This window comes from Lipotes vexillifer, unplaced genomic scaffold (assembly GCF_000442215.2).
Source record: "Lipotes vexillifer unplaced genomic scaffold, Lipotes_vexillifer_v1.1 scaffold253, whole genome shotgun sequence".
In the NCBI taxonomy this organism is placed as follows: domain Eukaryota; kingdom Metazoa; phylum Chordata; class Mammalia; order Artiodactyla; family Lipotidae; genus Lipotes; species Lipotes vexillifer.
Window position 1 is genome coordinate 2,727,444 of NW_006780322.1, and position 22,875 is coordinate 2,750,318.

Sequence of the window (22,875 nt, forward strand, 5' to 3'; positions counted from 1 at the left end):
CGGGGGCGGGGAGGGGGGGAGGAGACAGGGCAGTTATGATGCAATAAGAAAAGTGCTGATAAGGGCTAACATTTATTAAGCACTTGTCGTGAGCTTCTGAGATCCATAATGACCCAAAGAGATGGGCTCTACTACCCTCATTTACTACACGGGGAAGCTAAGGCTCAGGCAGTTTCCATAACTTGCCCAAAGTTACACAGTGAACAGTGAGACTGAAATTCGTTCAGTTTCAGGGCAAAGCCCGTTTCCTCCACCTCTGCACCACAGGACCCCACCCATGTCATACGTTAGTGACAGCGGGGCGAGCTTGTAACTACTCCGTCCCGGGGGTCAGGGACCGCGCGACGTGCGCCAGGCATGCGCACTACTACCCCGTCCCTGTCGTTCCGCTAATTTTACCGCGAGGCTGGGGGCCCCCTTTCTCTCCTCCCGCCGCCGCAGTCGGGTGCCAGCCGGTCCTCCAGCCGGACGCCGCTAACTTGTCTCCACCTTCAGGGAAGCGGCCCCGTGCCGCTCCCGGCTAGTCAAGGACTTACAGCGAAGAGGGGGTTTCGCCCAGCTGCCATTTCCCTGCGCATGCGCTCTTGGTGGTGGGCACCGGCCCTCTCGGTTCCCAGTGACTCCCCTCCACGCCCAGGGTCCCGGGTAGCGGTGTGGGGCGGGGGAAATGTCTCAGACAGAGGCCGAAGCCAAGGACAGGACTGTGATTTTTGAAGTGAACCTGGAACTGCTCCTTCAAACCCTGCCATTAAAAAGCTTCAAAGAGGGACTTCCCTGGTGTTCCAGTGGGTAAGGCTCCATGCTCCTAATGCAGAGGGACTGGGTTCGATCCCTATCAGGAAGCTAGATCCCACATGCATGCCACAACTATGAGCCCGCCTACCAGAACTAAAAGATCCTGCATGCCGCAACAAATGAGCCTGCATGCCACAACGAAGATCCCTCGTGCAGCAACTAAGACCAGGCACAGCCAAAAAATAAATAAATAAATAAAATAAATGAAAAAAAAAAAAGCTGCAAAGAGGTGGAGGTGTCAATTTAACTTTGGGCAGACTGTTTATTTTTGGCTGCATTGGGTCTTCGTTGCTGCGAGCAGGCTCTAGAGTGCAGGCTCAGTAGTTGTGGTGCATGGGCTTAGTTGCCCTGTGGCATGTGGGATCTTCCAGACCAGGGATGGAACCTGTGTCCCCTGCATTGGCAGGTGGATTCTTAAGCACTGTGCCACGAGGAAAGTCCTGGGCAGACTATTATTTTAATTTCCATTTGCTCTGCCCCCACCCTGTTGCTTTGGGACACCATTCTTTGCTCCCTTGGTCTGTGAAAATGGCCCATAAGTCTTGGGCAGGTGTCCATGGGGGTACTATTAGGGCAGAACACAGCCCTTGCTGGGGTAATTGGGAAACACTGACTGGACTCCTGCATTTATCCTCTATTTCTCCTCCTTCATACCCCCGGGTCTCCAGGGAGACCACCTCTGCCCAGTGCTGTTTCTCCATGGGGTCTGAAGTTCAAGGCTTGACTTGAGAAGTTGCCTGGTGGGGTGATAGAAAACAGGTGTGATTACCTGTGGTTCTGGTGCTCAGAACTCAGGGCTCACCCCACTCCTTCTTTTTGTGCTCACAGGGCTGACAAGGTCTAGGGTCTGAGCAACAGTCCTTCCCTCACACTCACTATCAGATGGAGTAGTTGGAATTCTGTGGGGAAGATGAGCTCACAGGCCAAAACAACCTGAGGAGAACAACTATCTTAAAAGAAAATAACAAATGAGACAATACATCTTTTGAAGAATTATAATAGATGGACAGCCAATAATTCAAAATAAGCTTGATAAATATACTTAAGGAGACAAGGGAAGATGTTAGTAACATGAAGTAAGAATAAAGAATTGTAAAAAAGCAAGAGGAGGGCTTCCCTGGTGGCGCGGTGGTTGGGAGTCCGCCTGCCGATGCAGGGGACACGGGTTTGTGCCCCGGTCCGGGAGGATCCCACATGTCGTGGAGCGGCTGGCCCTGTGAGCCATGGCCGCTGAGCCTGCACGTCCGGAGCCTGTGCTCCGCAACGGGAGAGGCCACAACAGTGAGAGGCCCGCGTACTGCAAAAAAAAAAAAAAAAGCAAGAGGAAATATTAAGTGTGAACAATATAATAATTGAAACAAAGAACACAAGAGATGGGATAAATAGTAGAACAGTCACAGCTGACAAACAATGAGTGAGTTGGAAGATCAAATTAAGAAAACCTCCTAGAAGGAAGCTGTGAAGGATAAATAGGAAATTTGGAATAAAAGAGGTATGGCAGTAGAAATACAAGTGCCAGAATCCAGATAACAGGAGTCATAGACAGAGAGAAACTAAATATGCAGAAGGGGAAATCTTTGAAAAAATAATAGAAATGTTTCTTAAAATGTTAAAAAGATGAACAACCTCAGTTTGAAAGGGTTTGCAGAGTATCAAGCAGGAGTGTTAAGGAAGAAGTCAGTCCTAGATACATTAGAGTAAAATTTAGGAATATAAAGACAGAAAATTCTGAAAGCTTCCACAGAGTAAGAGTAGATGATCTCCAAACAAGTCAGGCTGACATTAGATTTCTCAATAGTAACACCAGATACAAACAACAATCAAGCAGTATTTCTAAAATATTGAAGGGAAAGAATTTTTAAAATTTTATTTATTTATTTGGCTGCACTGGGTCCTAGCTGCGGCATGTGGGCACTTCCTTGCGGCATGCATGTGGGATCTAGTTTCCTGACCAGGGATAGAACCTGGGCCCCCTGCATTGGGAGTGCGGAGCTGTAACTACTGGACCACCAGGAAAGTCCAAGGGAAAGAATTTTGAAATTAGAATTTTATATGTAGGCAGATTGTCATTCAAATATCAGGGCATGGGCTTCCCTGGTGGCTCAGTGGTTAAGAATCCGCCTGCTGGGGCTTCCCTGGTGGCGCAGTGGTTGAGAATCTGCCTGCCAATGCAGGGCACACGGGTTTGAGCCCTGGTCTGAGAGGGTCCCGCATGCCGCGGAGCCACTGGGCCCGTGAGCCACACTACTGAGTCTGCGCGTCTGGAGCCTGTGCTCCGCAACAAGAGAGGCCGCGGCAGTGAGAGGCCCACGCACCGGGATGAAGAGTGGCCCCCGCTCGTCGCAACTAGAGAAAGCCCTCGCACAGAAACGAAGACCCAACACAGCCAAAAATAAAATAAATAAATAAAATTTTAAAAATGTGTTTCTTAAAAAAAAAAAAAAAAAGAATCCGCCTGCCAATGCAGGGCACACGGGTTCAAGCCCTGGTCCGGGAAGATCCCACATGCCACGGAGCAACTAAACCTGTATGCCACAACTACTGAGCCTGTGCTCTAGAGCCCACGTGCCACAACTACTGACCCCACGTGCTGCAACTACTGAAGCCCGCGTGCCTAGAGCCCGTGCTCCGCAACAGGAGAAACCATCACAATGAGAAGCCTGCGCACCTCAAGGAATAGCAACTAAAGAAAGTCCGGGCTCAGCAATGAAGACCCAATGCAGCCAAAAATAAATAAATAAATAAATAAATAAATAAATAAATAAATAAATAAATAAATAAATTTATTAAAAACAATATATCAGGGCATAATATTTTTCTCAGTATATGTTGTAGAATGACCTATACTGAAAACACTTTTGGAGAAACAATTCAAAAAAGGAGAAACAAACCTAACTATATGTTTTTTAAAACAGATACACCTTATAGAGAACAAACTAGTGATTACCAGTCGGGAGAGGGAATGGGAGAGGGGCAAGATATAGATAGGGGATTAAGAGATACAAACTATTATGTATAAAATATTTTTATTTTTTACTTTATTTTATTTTATTTTTGGCTATGCTGTGTGGCTTGTGGGATCTTAGTTCCCTGACTGGAATCAAACCCATGCCCCCTGTAGTGGAAATGCAGAGTCCTAAGCACTGGACATCTAGGGAATTACCATATTATGTATAAAATAAATAAGCTACAAGGATTGTACCACACAGGGAATATAGCCAGTATTTTGCAGTAACTATTAATGGAATATAACACTTAAAAATTGTGAATCACTATGTTGTATACCTGTAAGGTATGTAATATTGTACATCAACTAGACTTCAACAAAAAAAAGAAAAAAACCCCAGACACACCTAAAGCATAAAGACACAGACAAACTGAAAGTAAAGAGATGGAAAATGATATATCAGGCAAACAACAAACAGCTGGTGTGGCCATATTAATATCCTACCAAAAGGACTTTAAGACAACAAGCATCATTAGGGATAGAGAGGGACACTGAAAATGACAAAAACATTCACCAAGAAGATATAACATGTATGCACTTAATAACATAGCTTCTGGTAATAAAGAAAAAAACTGATGGAATTACAGGAAGAAATGTGCAAATTCATCGTCTGTATTGGGGGTTTCAGCACACTTCTAAATTACTGATAGGCCAAAAATTAAAAATCATGTCTCTGTGGCAGATCTAAAATTACAGTCAGATCCCAAGCTTTATGCAAATCTGGAAATATAGTTTCTAGCTTTCACTCCCAGCAACATAGGTGAGAACATAGCAGGAATAGAAATGGACATTGAAAACCAGTAAATAACATATGGCACATTCATTCAGTATTTATATTAATATGAATAAGTAAAAATTATTCACAGCTGAGTCACAATGTGTATTTTCCTTTCCTGTACCACTTAAAAATTAATAATTGCTTTCTCTTTCTTGTGTGTTTAGTTTTCTATGTACTTTAAAATATTCAACCTGTCAACTCTCCAAAACTCCTCTTAAAAATTTCAGAGAAATCTATCAGTTTCATCACCTTGAAGATATTGCTCCTGGGCTGGTCAGATTCCCCAGAGAGGGTTCTCCCAGTCTCCTGCTTTGAGGGAGAGCCCAGGTTTGCCAGCAGGCTGGGAGCTAGTAGGAGAAGACGTCTGGACATGGAATTGGAGGTCTCAACATTTGGCAAACCAACTCAACTTTCCTTGGTTCCACTAATTACAGCTGAAAGAAGTTCGAATTTTCATAAAAGAAATTTACCAGAGGTTGAAGGAGAATAACAAGAACAAGAACAACGAAAAGACAAAAAAAAAAAAAAGAAAGAAAAGAAAAGAAATGAGAAGAAAAGAAGGACAGGAAGGAGAGACTTCCCTGGTGGTCCAGTGGGTAAGATTCCGCGCTCCCAGTGCCTGGGGCCTGGGTTTGATCCTTGGTCAGGGAACTAGATCCTGCATACATGCCACAACAGTGAGTTTGCCTAACGCTACTAGGTCTGCATGCCACAATTTAAAAAAAAAAAAAAAGATCGCTCATGCCCCAGTGAAGATCCCTCGTACCACAACTAAGACCTGGTGCAGCAAAATAAATAAATAAATATTAAAAGAAAGAAAGAGAGAGAGAGAGGGAGGGAGGGAGGGAGGAAGGAAGGAAGGAAGGAAAGAAAGAAAAAAAGAAAGAAATTTGAAAGAAAGAAAAAGGGGTGGAGGGATAATTGGGAGATTGGGACTGACATATACATACTACCATACATAAAATAGATAACTAGTAAGAACCTACTGTATAGCACAGGGAACTCTACTCATTACTCTGTAATGGCCTATATGGGAATAGAATCTAAAAAGGAGTGGATATATGTATATGTATAACTGATTCACTTTGCTGTACACCTGAAACTAACACAACATTGTAAATCAACTATACTCCAATAAAAGTTATTTAAAAAATAAAATAAAAAATAAGAGATCCTTCCCTTATAAAACTAAAAAGTATTCATATATATATATATATATATATATATATATATATATCTCATATCTTCTTTATCCATTCATCCATTGATTGGCATGTAAGTTGTTTCCATATCTGGGCTATTGTAAATAATGATGCAATGAACAGAGAGGTGCACATATATCTTTTCAAATTAGCATTTTAGCTTTCTTTGGATAAATACCTAGAATAAGAATTCCTGGATCATATGGTAGTTCTATTTTTAGTTTTTTGAGGAATCTCCACACTGTTTTCCATAGTGGCTGCACCAATTTACATTCCCACCAACAATACACAATGGTTCCCTTTTTTTAAAAAAAAAAAAAAAAAAAAATAGCCAGGTTCTAAAGGTCAGGCTTTTGGCCCTAACCAGACCCCTGGGTTCTTTCCTGGTTCACAGCCTCCTTCCCAGGATTACCACACTCCCACCCAGAGAAGGCTGATTTATAATTTTAACTCTGACTGGTTGACTGTGGCTGCCTTGTGTACTGTGCTGGGCACTCTTTTATTTTAGCCTTTTTTCCTGAATTCCCATGCACCCATTACCCAGCATCAACAATTGACCAATCTTATTTGATCTACACCCCTATGGTTTTTCCTCAAATTGTTTTAAAGCAAATCCCAGATATTATATAATTTTACTGTAAATACTTCAGTATGTATCTCTAAGAAGTTAGAACGCTTTAGAAAAACCACAGTAATTATAACTACAATTAGTACTAATTCTTAACATCATCAAGTATCTAGTCACTGTTCACATCTTTTGTCTTATCTCATATGTGTCTTTCTATAGGTAGCTTGCTTTAATCGGCTTGCAAATGAACTCCACACATTCTGTTTGTCTGATACGTGTTTAGGGACCTTGGTGTCTCCATTTTACATTAACTAACGAATTAACTAATGAAGTTACTAATTAATTATTTCCATAAATATTTGACTATAGCATAATGATTAAGAGTAGACGCTGGAGCGAGACTGCCTGTGTTGGAACACTGGATTTGTCACTTAATAGCTTTTTTTTTTTAAGATTTTTTTGATGTGGGCCTAAAAGAATAAATAAATAAATAAAAATATTAAATTTATTATTTATTTAATTTAAAAATTATTTTATAATTTATTTATTTGTATTTATAATTTGTTATTATTTATTTTAAAAATAGTAAATGTATTATTTTATTATAAATAAAATTTATTTATTTTATTTACATTTATTTTTGGCTGCATTGGGTCTTCGTTGCTGCACTCAGGCTTTCTCTAGTTGCGGTGAGCGGGGGCTACTCTTCCTTGTGGTGCACGGGCTTCTCTTTGCGGTGGCTTCTCTTGTTGCGGAGCACAGGCTCTAAGTGCGCGGGCTTCAGTAGTTGTGGCTCACGGGCTCTAGAGCGCAGGCTCAGTCGTTGTGGTGCACGGGCTTAGTTGCTCCGCAGCATGTGGGATCTTTCTGGACTAGGGCTCGAACACCTGTCCCCTGCATTGGCAGGCGGATTCGTAACCACTGCCCTGGGAAGCTCTGATGTGGACAGTTTTTAAAATCTTTATTGAATTTGTTACAATATTGCTTCTGTTTTATGTTTTGGTTTTTGGGTCCCGAGGCATGTGGGATCTTAGCTCACCGACCAGGGATAGAACTCACACCCCCTGCATTGGAAGGCCAAGTCTTAACCACTGGACCACCAGGGAAGTCCCTAGCTTTGTTACTTTGAATAAGTTACCCCCTTTCTCTGCACCTGTTTCCACATCTAAAAAATGGGAATAGTACTAACCACTTCACAGGGCTGTTACGAAGAGTAAATGAGTTAAAACAAGTAAAATGCTGAGGACAGCACCTGACATAGGCTGGGCGCTCACAGTGTGTTATTTGTTGTTGCATCCAGCTCTGAGCCAGGGGCAGAGGCTGCGTGGTGAACGTGACCCAGTGCCTGAGGAAACACACGTGGTACAGTAGGACCAGGGCTGTGCTGAGGGTGGCCTGGGGAGCTGGGAGAGCCCCAAGGGGAATCTTCCGTGACTAGGATCAGGAATATCTAAGAGAGGAATTCGCATCCAACCTGAGACTTGGAGGAGTCAGTGAAGTGGTGAAGGGGGGCAGTGAGGTTAGTCTGGGAAGGCTAAGAGGCATTTCAGCCACAGGGAACATCATCTGCAGAGACCTGGGCACGGGCAGCGTGAGCGTTTTTGGTCCAGTTAAGCTTGGAGCCTGAGAAAGAGTAGAGAGCAGGTGGACAGTTAGTTGTTATAGGCTAACGCAGAGAGGAAGGCAAAAGCAGTTTACAGAGGGAGTGGGGTCCTGGCTAAGGAACTTGAACTTTCTCCCAGGGACTGTGTGTGTGTGTGCGTGTGTGTGTGTGTGTGTGTGTGTGTGTGTGTGTGTATTGAAGGTTGTGAGGTAAAGAGCAGGATTTGACCTGTTCTGGCTGCTGTGTAGGGAGTGGATAGAAGGCAGGGCTGGTGGCCTGGAGACCTGGACCAGGAGCCATGATCCAGGAAGTGGTGGCCTGACCGTGTGGATAAAGAGAAGTGAGTGGATCCATTGTGTGAGGCAGGTAGAATTGTTAGGTTGTCAAGAGAAGTGGAGGAGTTTGAGTTGAATAATGTCCCCAACAAATTCATGACCACCCAGAACCTCAGCATGTGACCTTCGTTGGGAACAGGGTCTTTGCAGATGTAATTAAGTCAAGGATCAAGACAAGATCATCCTGGATTTAGGGTGGGCCCTAAACCCAAGGAGAGTCTTTTCTATAAGAGAAAACAACAGAAGAGACTCAGAGAAGAAGGCCATGAGAAGACAGAGGCAGAGATTGAAGTGATGTTGCCACGAGCTGAGGACCACATGGAGCCACAAGAAGCTGGAATAGGTAAGGAAGGATCCTCCCCCATAGCCTTTGGAGGGAGTGGCCCTGCCAACACCTTGATTTCAGACTTCTGGGCTCCAGAACTGTGAGGGAAAAAGATTCTGTTGTTTTAAGTTGAGCCACCCAGTTTGTGGTACTTTTTTCCAGCAGCCCTAGGAAACTAGGAGTCCTAGGAGTCAAGGGTGATACTCAGGTTTCTGGTTTAGGTGACTTGGGGACGGACATAAAGACAGGGGCAGACTTGGGGGCTGGGGCGGGGATAGGAACTGTGGTGGACAGATGAGGTCTGGTTCAGGTTTTACTGCCTTTGAAGGCTCTGTGTGATAAGCAAGTGAAGGGGAGTCTGGCTGACTGATTTAGGTTAAGAGAGAATCAGGGAGTGAGGAGGGAAGGAAGGTTACCCAGGGAGAATTTGTGTGGAGAGCAGGGAAAAGCATCAAGATTAGACCTACAAGGAAGACCGACACTAGGGGAAAGGTAGAAGAAAAGGAACTCAGGAAGGTTTCTGAGTAGGAGCAGCCAGGGAAATAGGAGAAGAAAACCAGGAGCATGTGGGACCACAAAATCCAAGGGCACTGGGAGTTTGAAGGGGGTGGGGTTTGGATGGAATGGTGCAAAGAGGTAAGAAAAGACAAAGAGAGGAAAGTGCCTATTGAATTTGGAAAGTGTCTTAGTTCAGGCATCTATAACAGAAAACCACAGACTGGGCAGCTTAAACAGCAAACATTTATTTCTCACAGTTTTGAAGTTTGGGAGGCTGAGACCAGGGTACCAGCACAGTCGGGTTCTGCAAAGGCCCTCTTCCTGGTTTATAGACAACTGTTGTTTCTTTGTACCCTCACATGGTGGAGAGGGGAGTCATCTCTCGTGTTTCTTCTAATAAGGGCACTAATCACATTCATGAGGGCTCCACCCTCGTGATCCAATTACCTCCCAAAGCCCCCACCTGCTAATACCATAACACTGGGGTTAGGATTTCAACATATGAATTTGGGGGGGATGTAAACATTCAGACCATAACAAAACAAAATGGTCATTTCATCATGACCTTGGTAAGAACAACTCTGGTGGAGCAAGGATGTGTGTAGTCCCACTGCCGCCTGACTTCTGTTTTGGGGGGCCGCCTCACAACAGAGGTCCCTGGTGTTTCTAGAGGTTCTAGACTCTCAGGACCTAACATGTCAGGGCTTGGTGTATGCAACAGTTTGTGGGAAAGAGGTCACCTCCACTCTGTCCCAAAGACCACGACTGATCCTCTGTGTCTGCTCCGTGGGGATAAGGCCCGCAGCTGTCTGTCTTCCATGAAGCCAGCACCTGTCTCTCTGTTCAAAGAATCTGGCAACTTTATCCATTTACTGAAGTCTTTATCCATTTACTGGCCTAGGGAGGAAGGGGTAGGGATAGGATTACTAGTATTACTGGCCACATTTATTGAGGGGGTCTGGAATCCCTGGAAAGCCAGGATTCCATCATATCTATCACTCTGTCCTACAGAATTGCAAGGAGGACCAGATTCACACCCATAGTAAAACTATTACTCTAAGCAGCACAGTCCTGCTGTGCCCAGCCAAAGGTAATAGTGCCATCTATGGGTCACTGGAGGCGAGAGCATCCATGTAATTGTAATAACACAAAGGGAATAGCAGTGGCAGGGCCCTCAGGAACAGGATTCCATGTTCTTCTTGTTGACTAATAAGAAGTGAGCTCTACAGTGACATGATCTTTGTTTAATGACCAGACGTGTGAAAGAAACACAAGAGATGGACAGACCAATATGTGAGCCTGAGTGTGAATTAAGGAGGGGGAAAGATCAAGCTTGTGGATGTCTGTGTCCTACAAAAGCAGAGCTAAAGGCTTCCTTTCCAGAATATGACCAAAAACCAAAACCCAAAAACAAAAAAGCCTGGTGGAAATGGGGTTTGTAGTTGTGTGAGCAGAGGCAGTGGATCACAGCTTAGGGACAAGTTTAGGGCTGGATGCAATCAAATACAGCCTGGGAAGTCAAGTCTGTGTGTCTCAGTTACTTAATAATACCCAACACTTGCTTACCGAGTGCCAGACTTCCTCAAAACGTGTATTAACTCATTAACTCTCAGAGTAATCCTATGAGGTAGATGCTATCTTAGCTCCCATTATATAGAAAGGAACTGAGGCACAGGGAGGTTAGGTAACTTGCCCAAAGATACAAAGCATGAGGAAACCAAGATTGCAGCTCCAGCGCTGTCCTGTGTTTCTGACATCTGCACCAACACCTGCTGTACATCCTTCTAAATGTACTACGTGTTCCCTGCCTTTCAAAATGCAGCATGAGGATCATAAAGTAAGCATTTATAGGTGGTTTTGATTAAAGTGTTCATCACCACAATAGCACTAATACAGCACCAGGTTCAGAGGCTGCTGAGAGGTGGTCCTCAGCTGCCAGGTCATTTGGGGTTCTTCTTTTTTTAAAACAACTTTTTTTTTTTTTTTTTTTTTTGGCAGTATGCGAGCCTCTCACTGCTGTGGCCTCTCCCATTGCGAAGCACAGGCTTCGGATGCGCAGGCTCAGCGGCCATGGCTCACGGGCCCAGCCACTCTGCGGCATGTGGGATCCTCCCGGACCGGGGCACGAACCCGTGTCCCATGCAACGGCAGGCGGACTCTCAACCACTGCGCCACCAGGGAAGCCCCCTGATAATTTTTTATTAGATTCCGGACATTATGAATTTTTCCTTTTCAGACACTGGATATTTTTGCATATTTGTGAATCTTGTTTACTTTATTCTGGGGGTGCAGTAAGGTTGTTGGGTAACAGGTCCTTTCAGATTTAGCTCTTATGGATTGTGAGGCAGGTCCAGAGAAGTGTCCAGTCTAGGGCTAGGTATCCTCTATAGCTGAGACAATGCCTTCCTGAAAACTCTACCCCGTGCCCCGTGAATTAGTTTTTCCGTCTGGCTGATGAAAACAGGCACTATTCCAGGCTTTGTGTGAACGCCCATACTAGTCCTTCTAATTCTTTTGCGCGGTCCTCTCCCTAGCCTCATGTGCTTCTCTCACACATGCATGATTAGTACTCTTCTGGATGCTGCAGGGGGCCCTCCTCAGGTCTCAGGAGCTCTGTATCTGAGCAGCTCTCTTCTCTTGGGTGCTCTGTCCTATGTACTCTGGCTGCCTCAGTCTCCCCGGACTCTCAGCTCTGTCTCTTCAACCCAGGGAGTCTGCCTGGCTCTGCCTGTTCTTCCTCCCTGTGCTGTGGAAACTCTCAAGAGAGTAAACTGGGGCAATCTTAGGGCTCACTTCACTTGTTTCCTTCATCTCACCGATCACATCCTTCATTGCCTGATGTCCAGTGTTTTAAAGACCATTGTTTCCTGAATGTTCTCTGCCCCTCCCCCGCCCCCCACCAGGCGGGAGAGTAAACATTATCTCTGTTACTCTGTCTTGGCCAGCAGTAGAAGACTTCATTCAACCACTTTAGTTTTGAACTAGGCCAAGCCAAATTCCTGGATGGCTAAAGTCACCATTAGAAGATCCCGGTCCATCTCAGTGGATTTGGGCCCAGCCCCTTTTCCCAGGGTCACACAGTAAAGGCATCATCCTCTGCAACCAGCTAGGTGTGGTTGGTATCACATATATGTGATAGGTCTGGTTCATGGTCCCACAATGGAGACCTTAAGGATACACCCAGGGCCAACACTGGCAGGAAACCGTCTCTCTGCTTAATAATGGGGCATCTTCTTGGTCTTGGTGAGGGGTTCCCAGAACATGGGCTTCTGGATAGAGTTGCTTCCTAGTTTCTATGTCCTCCATCAAGACATGTTTGCCCCAGGGCTCAGGTAACACTGTCAGAAGACAATAAACACTTGGCCCCAGGAGCTCTGGAACACTTATTGGCCCAGAAAATTCTTTGGTTCCAGCCAGGAGGGTTCAGGATGTGAGCAGCTTCAGGGCTGTGGAGCCCAGGGGACACCTGAGGCCAGGCTGGGCCATGGCTGGTGTACACATGCTGGGTTCCTGGTTCAGTCACCACTCAACGCACGGCCCAAGAGGGGCTGTCAAGTTGCACTCACAGTTTTTTTTTTTTTTTCATTTTAACATCTTTATTGGAGTATAATTGCTTTACAATGGTATGTTAGTTTCAGCTTTACAACAAAATGAATCAGTTATATATATACATATGTTCCCATATCTCTTCCCGCTTGTGTCTCCCTCCCTCCCACCCTCCCTATCCCACCCCTCCAGGCGGTCACAAAGCACCGAGCTGATCTCCCTGTGCTATGTGGCTGCTTCCCACTATCTATCTACCTTACGTTTGGTAGTGTAATAGAGCTGCAATGAACATTTTGGTACATGACTCTTTCTGAATTCTGGTTTCCTCAGGGTATATACCTAGTAGTGGGATTGCTGGGTCATATGGTAGTTCTATTTGTAGTTTTTTAAGGAACCTCCATACTGTTCTCCATAGTGGCTGAACCAATTCACATTCCCACCAGCAGTGCAAGAGTGTTCCCTTTTCTCCACACCCTCTCCAGCATTTATTGTTTCTAGATTTTTTGATGATGGCCATTCTGACTGGTGTGAGATGATATCTCATTGTAGTTTTGATTTGCATTTCTCTAATGATTAATGATGTTGAGCATTCTTTCATGTGTTTGTTGGCAGTCTGTATATCTTCTTTGGAGAAATGTCTATTTAGGTCTTCTGCCCATTTTTGGATTGGGTTGTTTATTTTTTTGTTATTGAGCTGCATGAGCTGCCTGTAAATTTTAGAGATTAATCCTTTGTCAGTTGATTCATTTGCAAATATTTTCTCCCATTCTGAGGGCTGTCTTTTGGTCTTGTTTATGGTTTCCTTTGCTGTGCAAAAGCTTTGAAGTTTCATTAGGTCCCATTTGTTTATTTTTGTTTTTATCTCCATTACTCTAGGAGATGGGTCAAGAAGGATCTTGCTGTGATTTATGTCATAGAGTGTTCTGCCTATGTTTTCCTCTAAGAGTTTGATAGTTTCTGGCCTTACATTTAGGTCTTTAATCCATTTTGAGCTTATTTTTGTGTATGGTGTTAGGGAGTGATCTAATCTCATACTTTTACATGTACCTGTCCAATTTTCCCAGCACCACTTATTGAAGAGGCTGTCCTTTCTCCACTGTATATTCCTGCCACCTTTATCAAAGATAAGGTGACCATATGTGCATGGGTTTATCTCTGGGCTTTCTATCCTATTCCATTGATCTATCTTTCTGTTTTTGTGCCAGTACCATACTGTCTTGATTACTGTAGCTTTGTAGTATAGTCTGAAGTCAGGCAGCCTGATTCCTCCAGCTCCATTTCCCCCCGTCAAGATTGCTTTGGCTATTCGGGGTCTTTTGTGTTTCCATACAAATTGTGAAATTTTTTGTTCTAGTTCTGTGAAAAATGCCAGTGGTAGTTTGATAGGGATTGCATTGAATCTGTAGATTGCTTTGGGTAGTAGAGTCATTTTCACAATGTTGATTCTTCCAATCCAAGAACATGGTATATCTCTCCATCTATTTGTATCATCTTTAATTTCTTTCATCAGTGTCTTATAATTTTCTGCATACAGGTCTTTTGTCTCCTTAGGTAGGTTTATTCCTAGATATTTTATTCTTTTTGTTGCAACGGTAAATGGGAGTGGTTTCTTGATTTTACTTTCAGATTTTTCATCCTTAGTGTATAGGAATGCCAGAGATTTCTGTGCATTAATTTTGTATCCTGCTACTTTATCAAATTCATTGATTAGCTATAGTAGTTTTCTGGTGGCATCTTTAGGATTCTCTATGGATAGTATCATGTCATCTGCCAGCAGTGACAGCTTTACTTCTTCTTTTCCGATTTGGATTCCTTTTATTTCCTTTTCTTCTCTGATTGCTGTGGCTAAAACTTCCAAAACTATGTTGAATAAGAGTGGTGAGAGTGGGCAACCTTGTCTTCACCCTGATCTTAGTGGAAATGCTTTCAGTTTTTCACCATTGAGGATGATGTTGGCTGTGGGCTTGTCATATACGGCCTTTATTATATTGAGGAAAGTTCCCTCTACACCTACTTTCTGCAGGGTTTTTATCATAAATGGGTGTTGAATTTTGTCAAAAGCTTTCTCTGCATCTATTGAGATGATCATATGGTTTTTCTCCTTCAATTTGTTAATATGGTTAATCACATTGATAGATTTGCGTATATTGAAGAATCCTTGCATTCCTGGAATAAACCCCACTTGATCATGGTGTATGATCCTTTTAATGTGCTGTTGGATTCTGTTTGCTAGTATTTTGTTGAGGATTTTTGCATCTATGTTCATCAGTGATATTGGCCTGTAGTTTTCTTTCTTTGTGACATCCTTGTCTGGTTTTGGTATCAAGGTGATGGTGAATCAGGGTGATGGTGGCCTTGTAGAATGAGTTGGGGAATGTTCCTCCCTCTGCTATATTTTGGAAGAGTTTGAGAAGGTTGGGTGTTAGCTCTTCTCTAAATGTTTGATAGAATTCGCCTCTGAAGCCATCTGGTCCTGGGCTTTTGTTTGTTGAAAAAGAAAAACCATAACTTGAATCTAATCATGAGCAAACAATCTGACACACCCAGAATTGGGGGCATTCTATAAGCGACTGGCCTGGACTTCCTACAATGTCAATGGCATGAAAGATAAAAAGAGGTGTGTGTGAGTGATGGTGGAGGTGGTGTGGCTGTTGTAGGTTACAGGAAACTACAGAGCCATGACAGTCAAACACAATGTACCAACCTTAATTGGATTTTAGAGTCAGGAAACCCCCCAGCTACAAGGGACTTTTTTTTTTAAGAGGACATTTATGTACAGCTTAGATATTGCAGCCATGTTAAATTCCTTGGGTGTGGCAACGATATGATTATGGAGAGAATGTCCTTGTTTTTAGGATACAAATGCTGAAATATTAAATAATACTAGAAAGCTGCAATTTACTTTCAAATGGTTCAGCAAGGAGAAAATATATATCCATACATACATACATATGTATACATATATACAATTGCAAGTGCAAAAGGCCGGAGGAAGAAACAGGTTTGGCATATTTCCAAACATAAAGAGGGCCAGGGGGAACGAACGGTGAGAGATGAGAATGCAGAGACAGACAGGTGCCAGATCTTGAAGGGTTTTGTTAAAGATGATAAAGATTTTTTATTTTCTTTTAAGGGTAATGAGAATCAAGGGAGAATCCCTTTGAAGCAAAGGACTTGGTCAGATTTATGGGTTTTTTTTTTTTTGCGGTACGCGGGCCTCTCACTGTTATGGCCTCTCCCGTTGCGGAGCACAGGCTCCGGACGCGCAGGCTCAGCAGCCATGGCTCACTGGCCCAGCCGCTCCGCGGCATGTGGGATCCTCCCGGACCGGGGCACGAACCCGTGTCCCCTGCATCGGCAGGTGGACTCTCAACAACTGCGCCACCAGGGAAGCCCGAGAACTCTTTATTTAAAAAAATTATTTACTTATTTATTTTGGCTGCACCAGCTCTTAGTTGTGTCATGTGGGATCTTCGTCACGGCACACGGGATCCTTAGTTGCGGCATGCAGGCTTCTTATTTGCGGCATGCGGACTCTTAGCTGTGGGATGCATGCGGGATCTAGTTCCCCGACCAGGGATTGAACCCAGGGCCCCTGAATTGGGAGCGTGGAGTCTTACCCACTGGACCACAAGGGAAGTCCCAGGACACATTTATTTTTGATGTTTTTTAAAAAAATTTCTTAGCATGCAATTACTTCTAGAGTTAGCTTACATTTTTATTTTTAATTTTATTTTTATATTCCTCTTTTTCATTTTTTTAAATTTATTTTTTATTGAGGTAACATTGGTTTATGACATTATATGTTTCATATGTACAACATTATATTTCTACTTCTGTATACACTACAGTGTGTTCACCCCCAAAATTTGATTTCCATCCATCACCATACAGTTGACCTCCTTTACCCATTTTACCCTTCCTCCTGGCCCTTCCTCTCTGGTAATCACTTCTCTGTTCTCTGTATCCATGTGTTTGTTTTTCTTTGTTTGATTGATTGATTTATTTATTTATTTATTTATTTTTTACGGTACGCGGGCCTCTCACTGTTGTGGCCTCTCCCGTTGCGGAGCACAGGCTCCAGACGCGCAGGCTCAGAGGCCATGGCTCACGGGCCCAGCCGCTCCGCGGCACGTGGGATCCTCCCGGACCGGGGCACGAACCCGTATCCCCTGCATCGGCAGGCAGACTCTCAACCACTGCGCCACCAGGGAAGCCCTATTCATTTATTTTGTTTTTCTTGTTTTTGTTTATTTTTTTCACCCACATATGTGTGAAATCATACAGCATCTATCTTTCGCCATCTGACTTATTTCACTTAGCATAATACCCTCAAGGTCCATCCACATTGTTGCAAATGGGAAGATTTCATCTTTTCTATGGCTGAGTAGTATGCCATTGTATATATATTTATAACACATCTTCTTTATCCATTCATCCATTGATGACATTTAGGTGGTTTCCATATCTTGGTTACTGTAATAATGCTGCAATGACCATAAGGGTGCATATATCTTTTTGAATTAGTGATTTAGAATTCTTTGGATAAATACCCAGAAGTAGAATAGCTGGGTCATATAATAGTTTCACTCTTGGTTTTTGGAGGAATCTCTATCTTGTTTTCCAAAATGGCTGCACCAATTTATATTCCCACCAATACTGTATGAGGGGTCCGTTTTCTCCCCATCCTCACTAACACTTGTTATTTCTTGCTTTTCTGATAATGGCCATTCTAACAGGTATGAAGTTACATCTCATTGTGGTTTTGATTTGCATTTCCCTGATAACTAGTGATGTTGAACATCTTGTCATGTGCCTGTGGCCCATCTGTTTGCCTTGTTTGGAAAAATGTCTATTCAGCTCCTCTACCCATTTTTTTAACCAAGTTGATTTTTTTTTTTTTTGTGGTACGCGGGCCTCTCACTGTTGTGGCCTCTCCCGTTGCAGAGCATGGGCTCCGAACACGCAGGCTCAGCGGCCATGGCTCACGGGCCTAGTTGCTCTGCTGCATGTGGGATCTTCCTGGACCGGGGCACGAACCCGTGTCCCCTCATCGGCGGGTGGAATCTCAACCACTGCGCCACCAGGGAAGCCCAACCAAGTTGATTTTGTTATTGGTATTGAGTTGTGTAAGTTCTTTATATTTTTTGGGTATTAACCCTTTATCAGATATATCATTTGCAAATATCTAGCCCTGTGTTATTTTCCTGCCATGAATTTGCCCTCTCACTAAGGACACAGGCAAGGACTCTCTGACCCGGATAGTTCAGAGCAGCCTCCTCTGCCTGGCACACAGTGATCCTTCCATGCAGCCAGGCAGTTCCCCAATATCCATACCACATTATTTATGATGGCACCAGACGTAACTGCCTGTTCACTGAGGTCCAGCCCATTGTCACTGTGCCAGAGAAACATTGCCCTCACACAATGTTCTAAAAAAGAGGAACTCATTTCCAGGGTCAAGGGAGAGCTGGGGAGGCCCCCTGTGGTCTTGGGAAAGTCTTCCCTTCTCTCTGGGTGATGGATGCTGTGTTTTCCCAAGAGAAGCACTGTTTCTGAGGGTGGGGTCCATGGTTTTCTTTCTCTTTGCAGCTGGTGCAGAGCAGGCATTCTCGAGGAAAGGATGGATGAAGGGCCCCACCTACCATTTCTTTCTTCTTGGTTTCTCTGCCCTATCCCCTGTTCCCAGGGCACACATCCAGAGGGTGGCATGGAATCCTTTGGTTATCTGGGATCTGCTGGTCAAATACTGCATCACATTATATACAGGAGTCCCCTATGAAGCCTGTGGATCAGTCTGACCAGCTGTCGTAACTGTCTCCTTTCTCATCTCATTCTCCCCTGCCCTCCATTCCTCCCAGCCTCCTCCAACCCTGCTCCCTGGTTTGTTGTCTACTTTAGTTTCCTCTGTGCCTTGGATGGAGGGTCTCGGATCACCACTCCTTGGAGATGACCCCCCAGCACTGCTGGGACATTTCAAACAGCCCGGGTCTCTTTTCCACTCCCATTGATTATGCCTATGGTCTACCTCCAAGCATAAGGAGAGTCCCAACCAGAGAAGGGGAGAGTGGCCAAACTGTTTCCTTCCTCCATCCTTATCCAGAGGAGACCTTAGAACCCCAGGAGCATGTCAGTGGGGCAGAAAAAATGAGCACTGACTTCCCTCCTCTCATCACAGCAGTGATTTTTGGTCACTCTAGATCTGGCCCAAAGTTCCTCCTCTGTTTTGGAAGAGTGGGGATCTCCTAAATGTCTGGGAGAATTGCCCTCCTTCCTGGCTGGAAAGTGAGGCTGAGGCACCCACCTCCCACTTGGTCTTTTCTCCTCTGGGCTGTCAGGTCAGGGGTCACATAGAGCACCCAAAGGGATGCACGGGAGACTGCTCAGGAAATACCTGTGGATAAGCATGGCCAGAGGAAAATAGCTCATGACCCACATCTTTCCTGCAAAGTGGGAAATGAAACTCCTCATGGTAGGGACTTTTACAGAAACCATCTCTGAAACCCCAGAGGGCCCACAGGATTGCGGTTGCTTGTTGCCTATCTTCCTCACGCTGGATCAGCCTTTGTCCAGCTATCAGCAGAACACCTACCTGAAGCCTCCATTTCCATCACTTGGAGTAAATGTCCCCCAAGCCAAGTCCTATCTTACGCAGTGAGTCCCGTCCCAGCTTGGCGAGGCTTCCAGATCCTTTCCTGGGACCACTGGGAGGGCACATGGGCATTCTACCAATCACTCATGCTACATAACAGCAGAGGTTGGGGAAAGTCAACTTTTCAACAGAGAGGGAAGGGGACAGACATTCCAAGGTGTTATGTGGCAGCTGCTCTCCCTCAAATGTCTCATGAGGAGACCAGGACCCCAGGGGTGCTTTCTACCAAGAACCCAAAGTAACTTGGATTCTTCTCCATCCCCAGGCCCTGGGACGTGGATGTGAGGCCAGGAATCAGGAGCAGAAGGGCTGAGGTGATCCTGGGATTAGGCTGGCTAACAAGCATGAGAGCCCAGAAACAGAACATTCTGACTCCTTCTGAGCCCTGGTAGAACCAAGGCTCTTCAACTAGGTGAGCAGCTTTAAGAGAAGAGGTGTGGTTATAAATGTTCAGAGACTGGCAGTGAATTAGGAGTGAGGCCTTCAGTTTGTGGGATTAGCTAACGTCAAAGCTTAGAGCAGACAGCAGGTCTGAACGTTATGTGGGTAGGGAGGAAATGAGACAGGATGAATGGAACACCATCCTTGTGACCCAGCTTCCTTCCCAACACTTGGAAAGGGTGGTGTGGAGTCCTTTCTGGTTTCCCTCAACCAGTCAGAGAAACAGCTCTAGTCTGAGGCCTATTCAGCCTGGAGAGGGGAGCAGCAACGGGTCTGTAAGCACAGTGAACCGGTCAGAGAGGGAGGTGGGATCCTCTCAAATATCAAAGGCAGTGGAAGCCTCTGCAAGTAAAGGTAGCTATCTCCTTGGCCCTGATCATTTAGCCTGCAACCTTGGTCCCTGACACAAACCTGTCATCCAGCTCCACTGGCTGAGGGTCAGTGAAGCCCGTCAGGTTTCTAGTCCCGTGGCCAGAGTTGTTATGCATTTTTGGGTAAGGTTTAAAACCACACTTGCCTCATGCCTTTACTATGGGAATGAATGAGAACTGCTGGAGGCCATAGAAAGATGCAGTAGCTTCTACAAGACAGATTCCAGTCCACAGGCTGGAATCTCAGATTTGAGTCATGATCAGCCATCAACTATTCCATTCATCCCTCTTTCATCCATTCATCCATCTTCCATCCATCCACCCATCCACCCACCCATCCATCCACCCATCCATCCATCCATCCATTTTCCATCCATCCGTATTCCATCCATCCATCCATCCATCCATCAATCCATCCAATTATCTGGACTGACTTCCTTCTTTTTCTCCTTTCCTCCCTCTCTTCCTCTCTTCCCTCCTCTCTTTCCTACCTTCCAAGAAATATTTGTTTAGAATCTGTTATATACCAGGTTTCTCAGATGTGGTAGATTTCTTCAAAGTGTCAGAAGCTTCCCAGGAGAAAACTTAGTCCCTCATGGAGCCCCAAATCAGCTCCTCTCTGCCCTGAGCATCTCTCATGAATGAAAGAGCAGCTCCTGGTCTGATGTTGCTGGGCCTCCCACATTGTCTGAGACCCTCACAAATGCAGGAAGCAGAGAGGAGAAGCCAAATCTTACATTTACAGTTTGGATCTCCAAGCCCCATTTTATAGAGGGATAGTCTATCATCTAAGATGCCCTGAACAGAAGTAGAATATTTTATTGCAGTGGTCTCCTTACTGGTCTCCCTGCTTCCAGACTCCCCACACCCTGATCTCTGCTCCTCACAATGATCAGACTGATTTTTCTTCAGTGTTCCTGTCCTTGTCTCTCTCCTCCCTAAAGTCCTTCACTGGCTCCACATCACCTATAAGCCAGAGTTCAAGCTCCTTAACGCGACCCAAAAGGATCTTTATGATCTGACCCCAGGTGCCTCCTTAGCCCAAGCCCTCCCTGCTCAGGTCATATATTGATACTCTATACTCCAACAGTGCCAAACTACCTGTAATTTGCCGGGCACTCCATACTTTCCAATATGCTAATCCCTCTACCCGGAACTTCTTAAAATTACTCCAGTCTCTGAACTTCCCTTGAACTGTGCATATTCTTCTATCATTATGCTTATCACCCTGTATTGTGACTTATTTGCTCAGGTCTGTCTGTCTTACCAGATGGTGAGCCCTTTGAGTACAAGGACTGTCAGTTATTCAGCTTTGTGTCTCAGTCCTAGCACAGTGCCTGGTATCTGGAAGGCATTCAATATGTATTTGTGGGGTGAATGGATGGCAGGATGGAAGATGGATGAGAGCCGTCTTCTAAGAGAAAAAGCTTAGCCTGAGGACAAGGTAGTTAAAGTGCCCGTGTAATAGACCCCCCGAGAAGATGACAAATGGCCTCCTCCTGAAAGCTCAGGCCCTTGAGGAGAGGACCGAGCTGTAGCCTAGGTGCTTAAGCCAGGAATGGGGAACTTTGGGATAACACAATGACTTTTGGGGGTCACTTCCCTTTTCCTCTAGATAAAAGGACTTTGGGGAGAGAGCTGGCCGGGAGCACCTGTGCCAGGAGGGTGACGGTGCAGAACCTGCTCAGGGCTCTGTGCCCAAACCCACAGTTTGCTGCTCCAACGAACGCTCTCCTCTTCTTCCTGCAGAGCCTCCTCCCAAGACGCGTCCATCTCTGGTTCTGGGAAGACTTCTCACAGTCCGTGCTGCAGTCATCTTCCTGATGCTGGTCCTGGTCGCTTCCGTCCTGCTGCAGGCCATTCTCTGTAAGTCCTCGGCTTCCATCGGGGCTCCATCCTTCCCCACGGCCAGTCGGCTCCCTGTCTCCCCCGCTTTCTGGTGGTCTCTCCTGCCTCTGGTTTTTTCATTTGTCTTGTTTCCCCTCTTTCCACGTGCAGTCAGAGAGTCCCCTCCCACCTCCACACCCCCGCCGTCCCCCGTAAGATCAGCTGCTGCTCCTTCCTTTCCAATTCCGGGGAGATTTTCCTGACAGGGATCAGCATGCTTGCGCTCTAGGACATGCTCTTTTGTCCCCAAGAAATGTTCGCTCATCTTCATCCTGGGTCATTTCCTCCTTCCTCTCTGAGTTTCATGTCCCTTTGATTAAGAGCCTTGTGGGTAGCCCCCAAAAGTGACCATGGTGTTTCCTGACCCCACAAGGGATGGTGTCCCAGCTGTATCTTCAGCCCCAACTGACTAGATGGAGAACCTGGCCAACAGGATAGGGTTAGGGTTAGGGTTAAGGTTAGGGTTAGGGTTAGTGTTAGGGTTCACTGCCCTCCCCCCACAGGACCCCTTCTCTTCACTCTCCCGCTCCCACAAAGGTCATGTCAAGGGAGACTTCCTACCTCTTCATTGGGTGTGTGATGTATCTTTCTCCCTCTTCTGGCTTTGCCAAGCCTCATGGCCTCTGCTGCTTCTTCCGCTCATTAGGTCTCCAGAAAGCAGGTGGAGGGAACATCTGCACTCTCCCTTCAAGGCCTCGGGACATATTTGGTCTTGGACTTGGAGGGTCTGAGCAGAGTCTCTCCTGCTTTGGGCCCACTTGGCTTACTTTTGGTTTCCTCTATGGCACCTAAGCCTGTGGCCTGAACAGAGTGTGACAGGGGGTGGGACAAGGGAAGAGAAGAAGTGATTTCCTAATTCTCCCTTTT

The 22,875-nt window shown here is 45.2% G+C and overlaps 1 protein-coding gene across 1 annotated transcript in view; it reads left to right on the top strand.

Annotated features, from left to right (window-relative positions):
• Positions 1 to 22,875, top strand: part of CD207 (CD207 molecule) — a 39,105-nt gene that overhangs the window by 6,723 nt on the left and 9,507 nt on the right. The window contains 1 exon segment of the mRNA XM_007453428.1: positions 21,871 to 21,987. Coding sequence (XP_007453490.1) covers positions 21,871 to 21,987 — 117 coding nt within the window.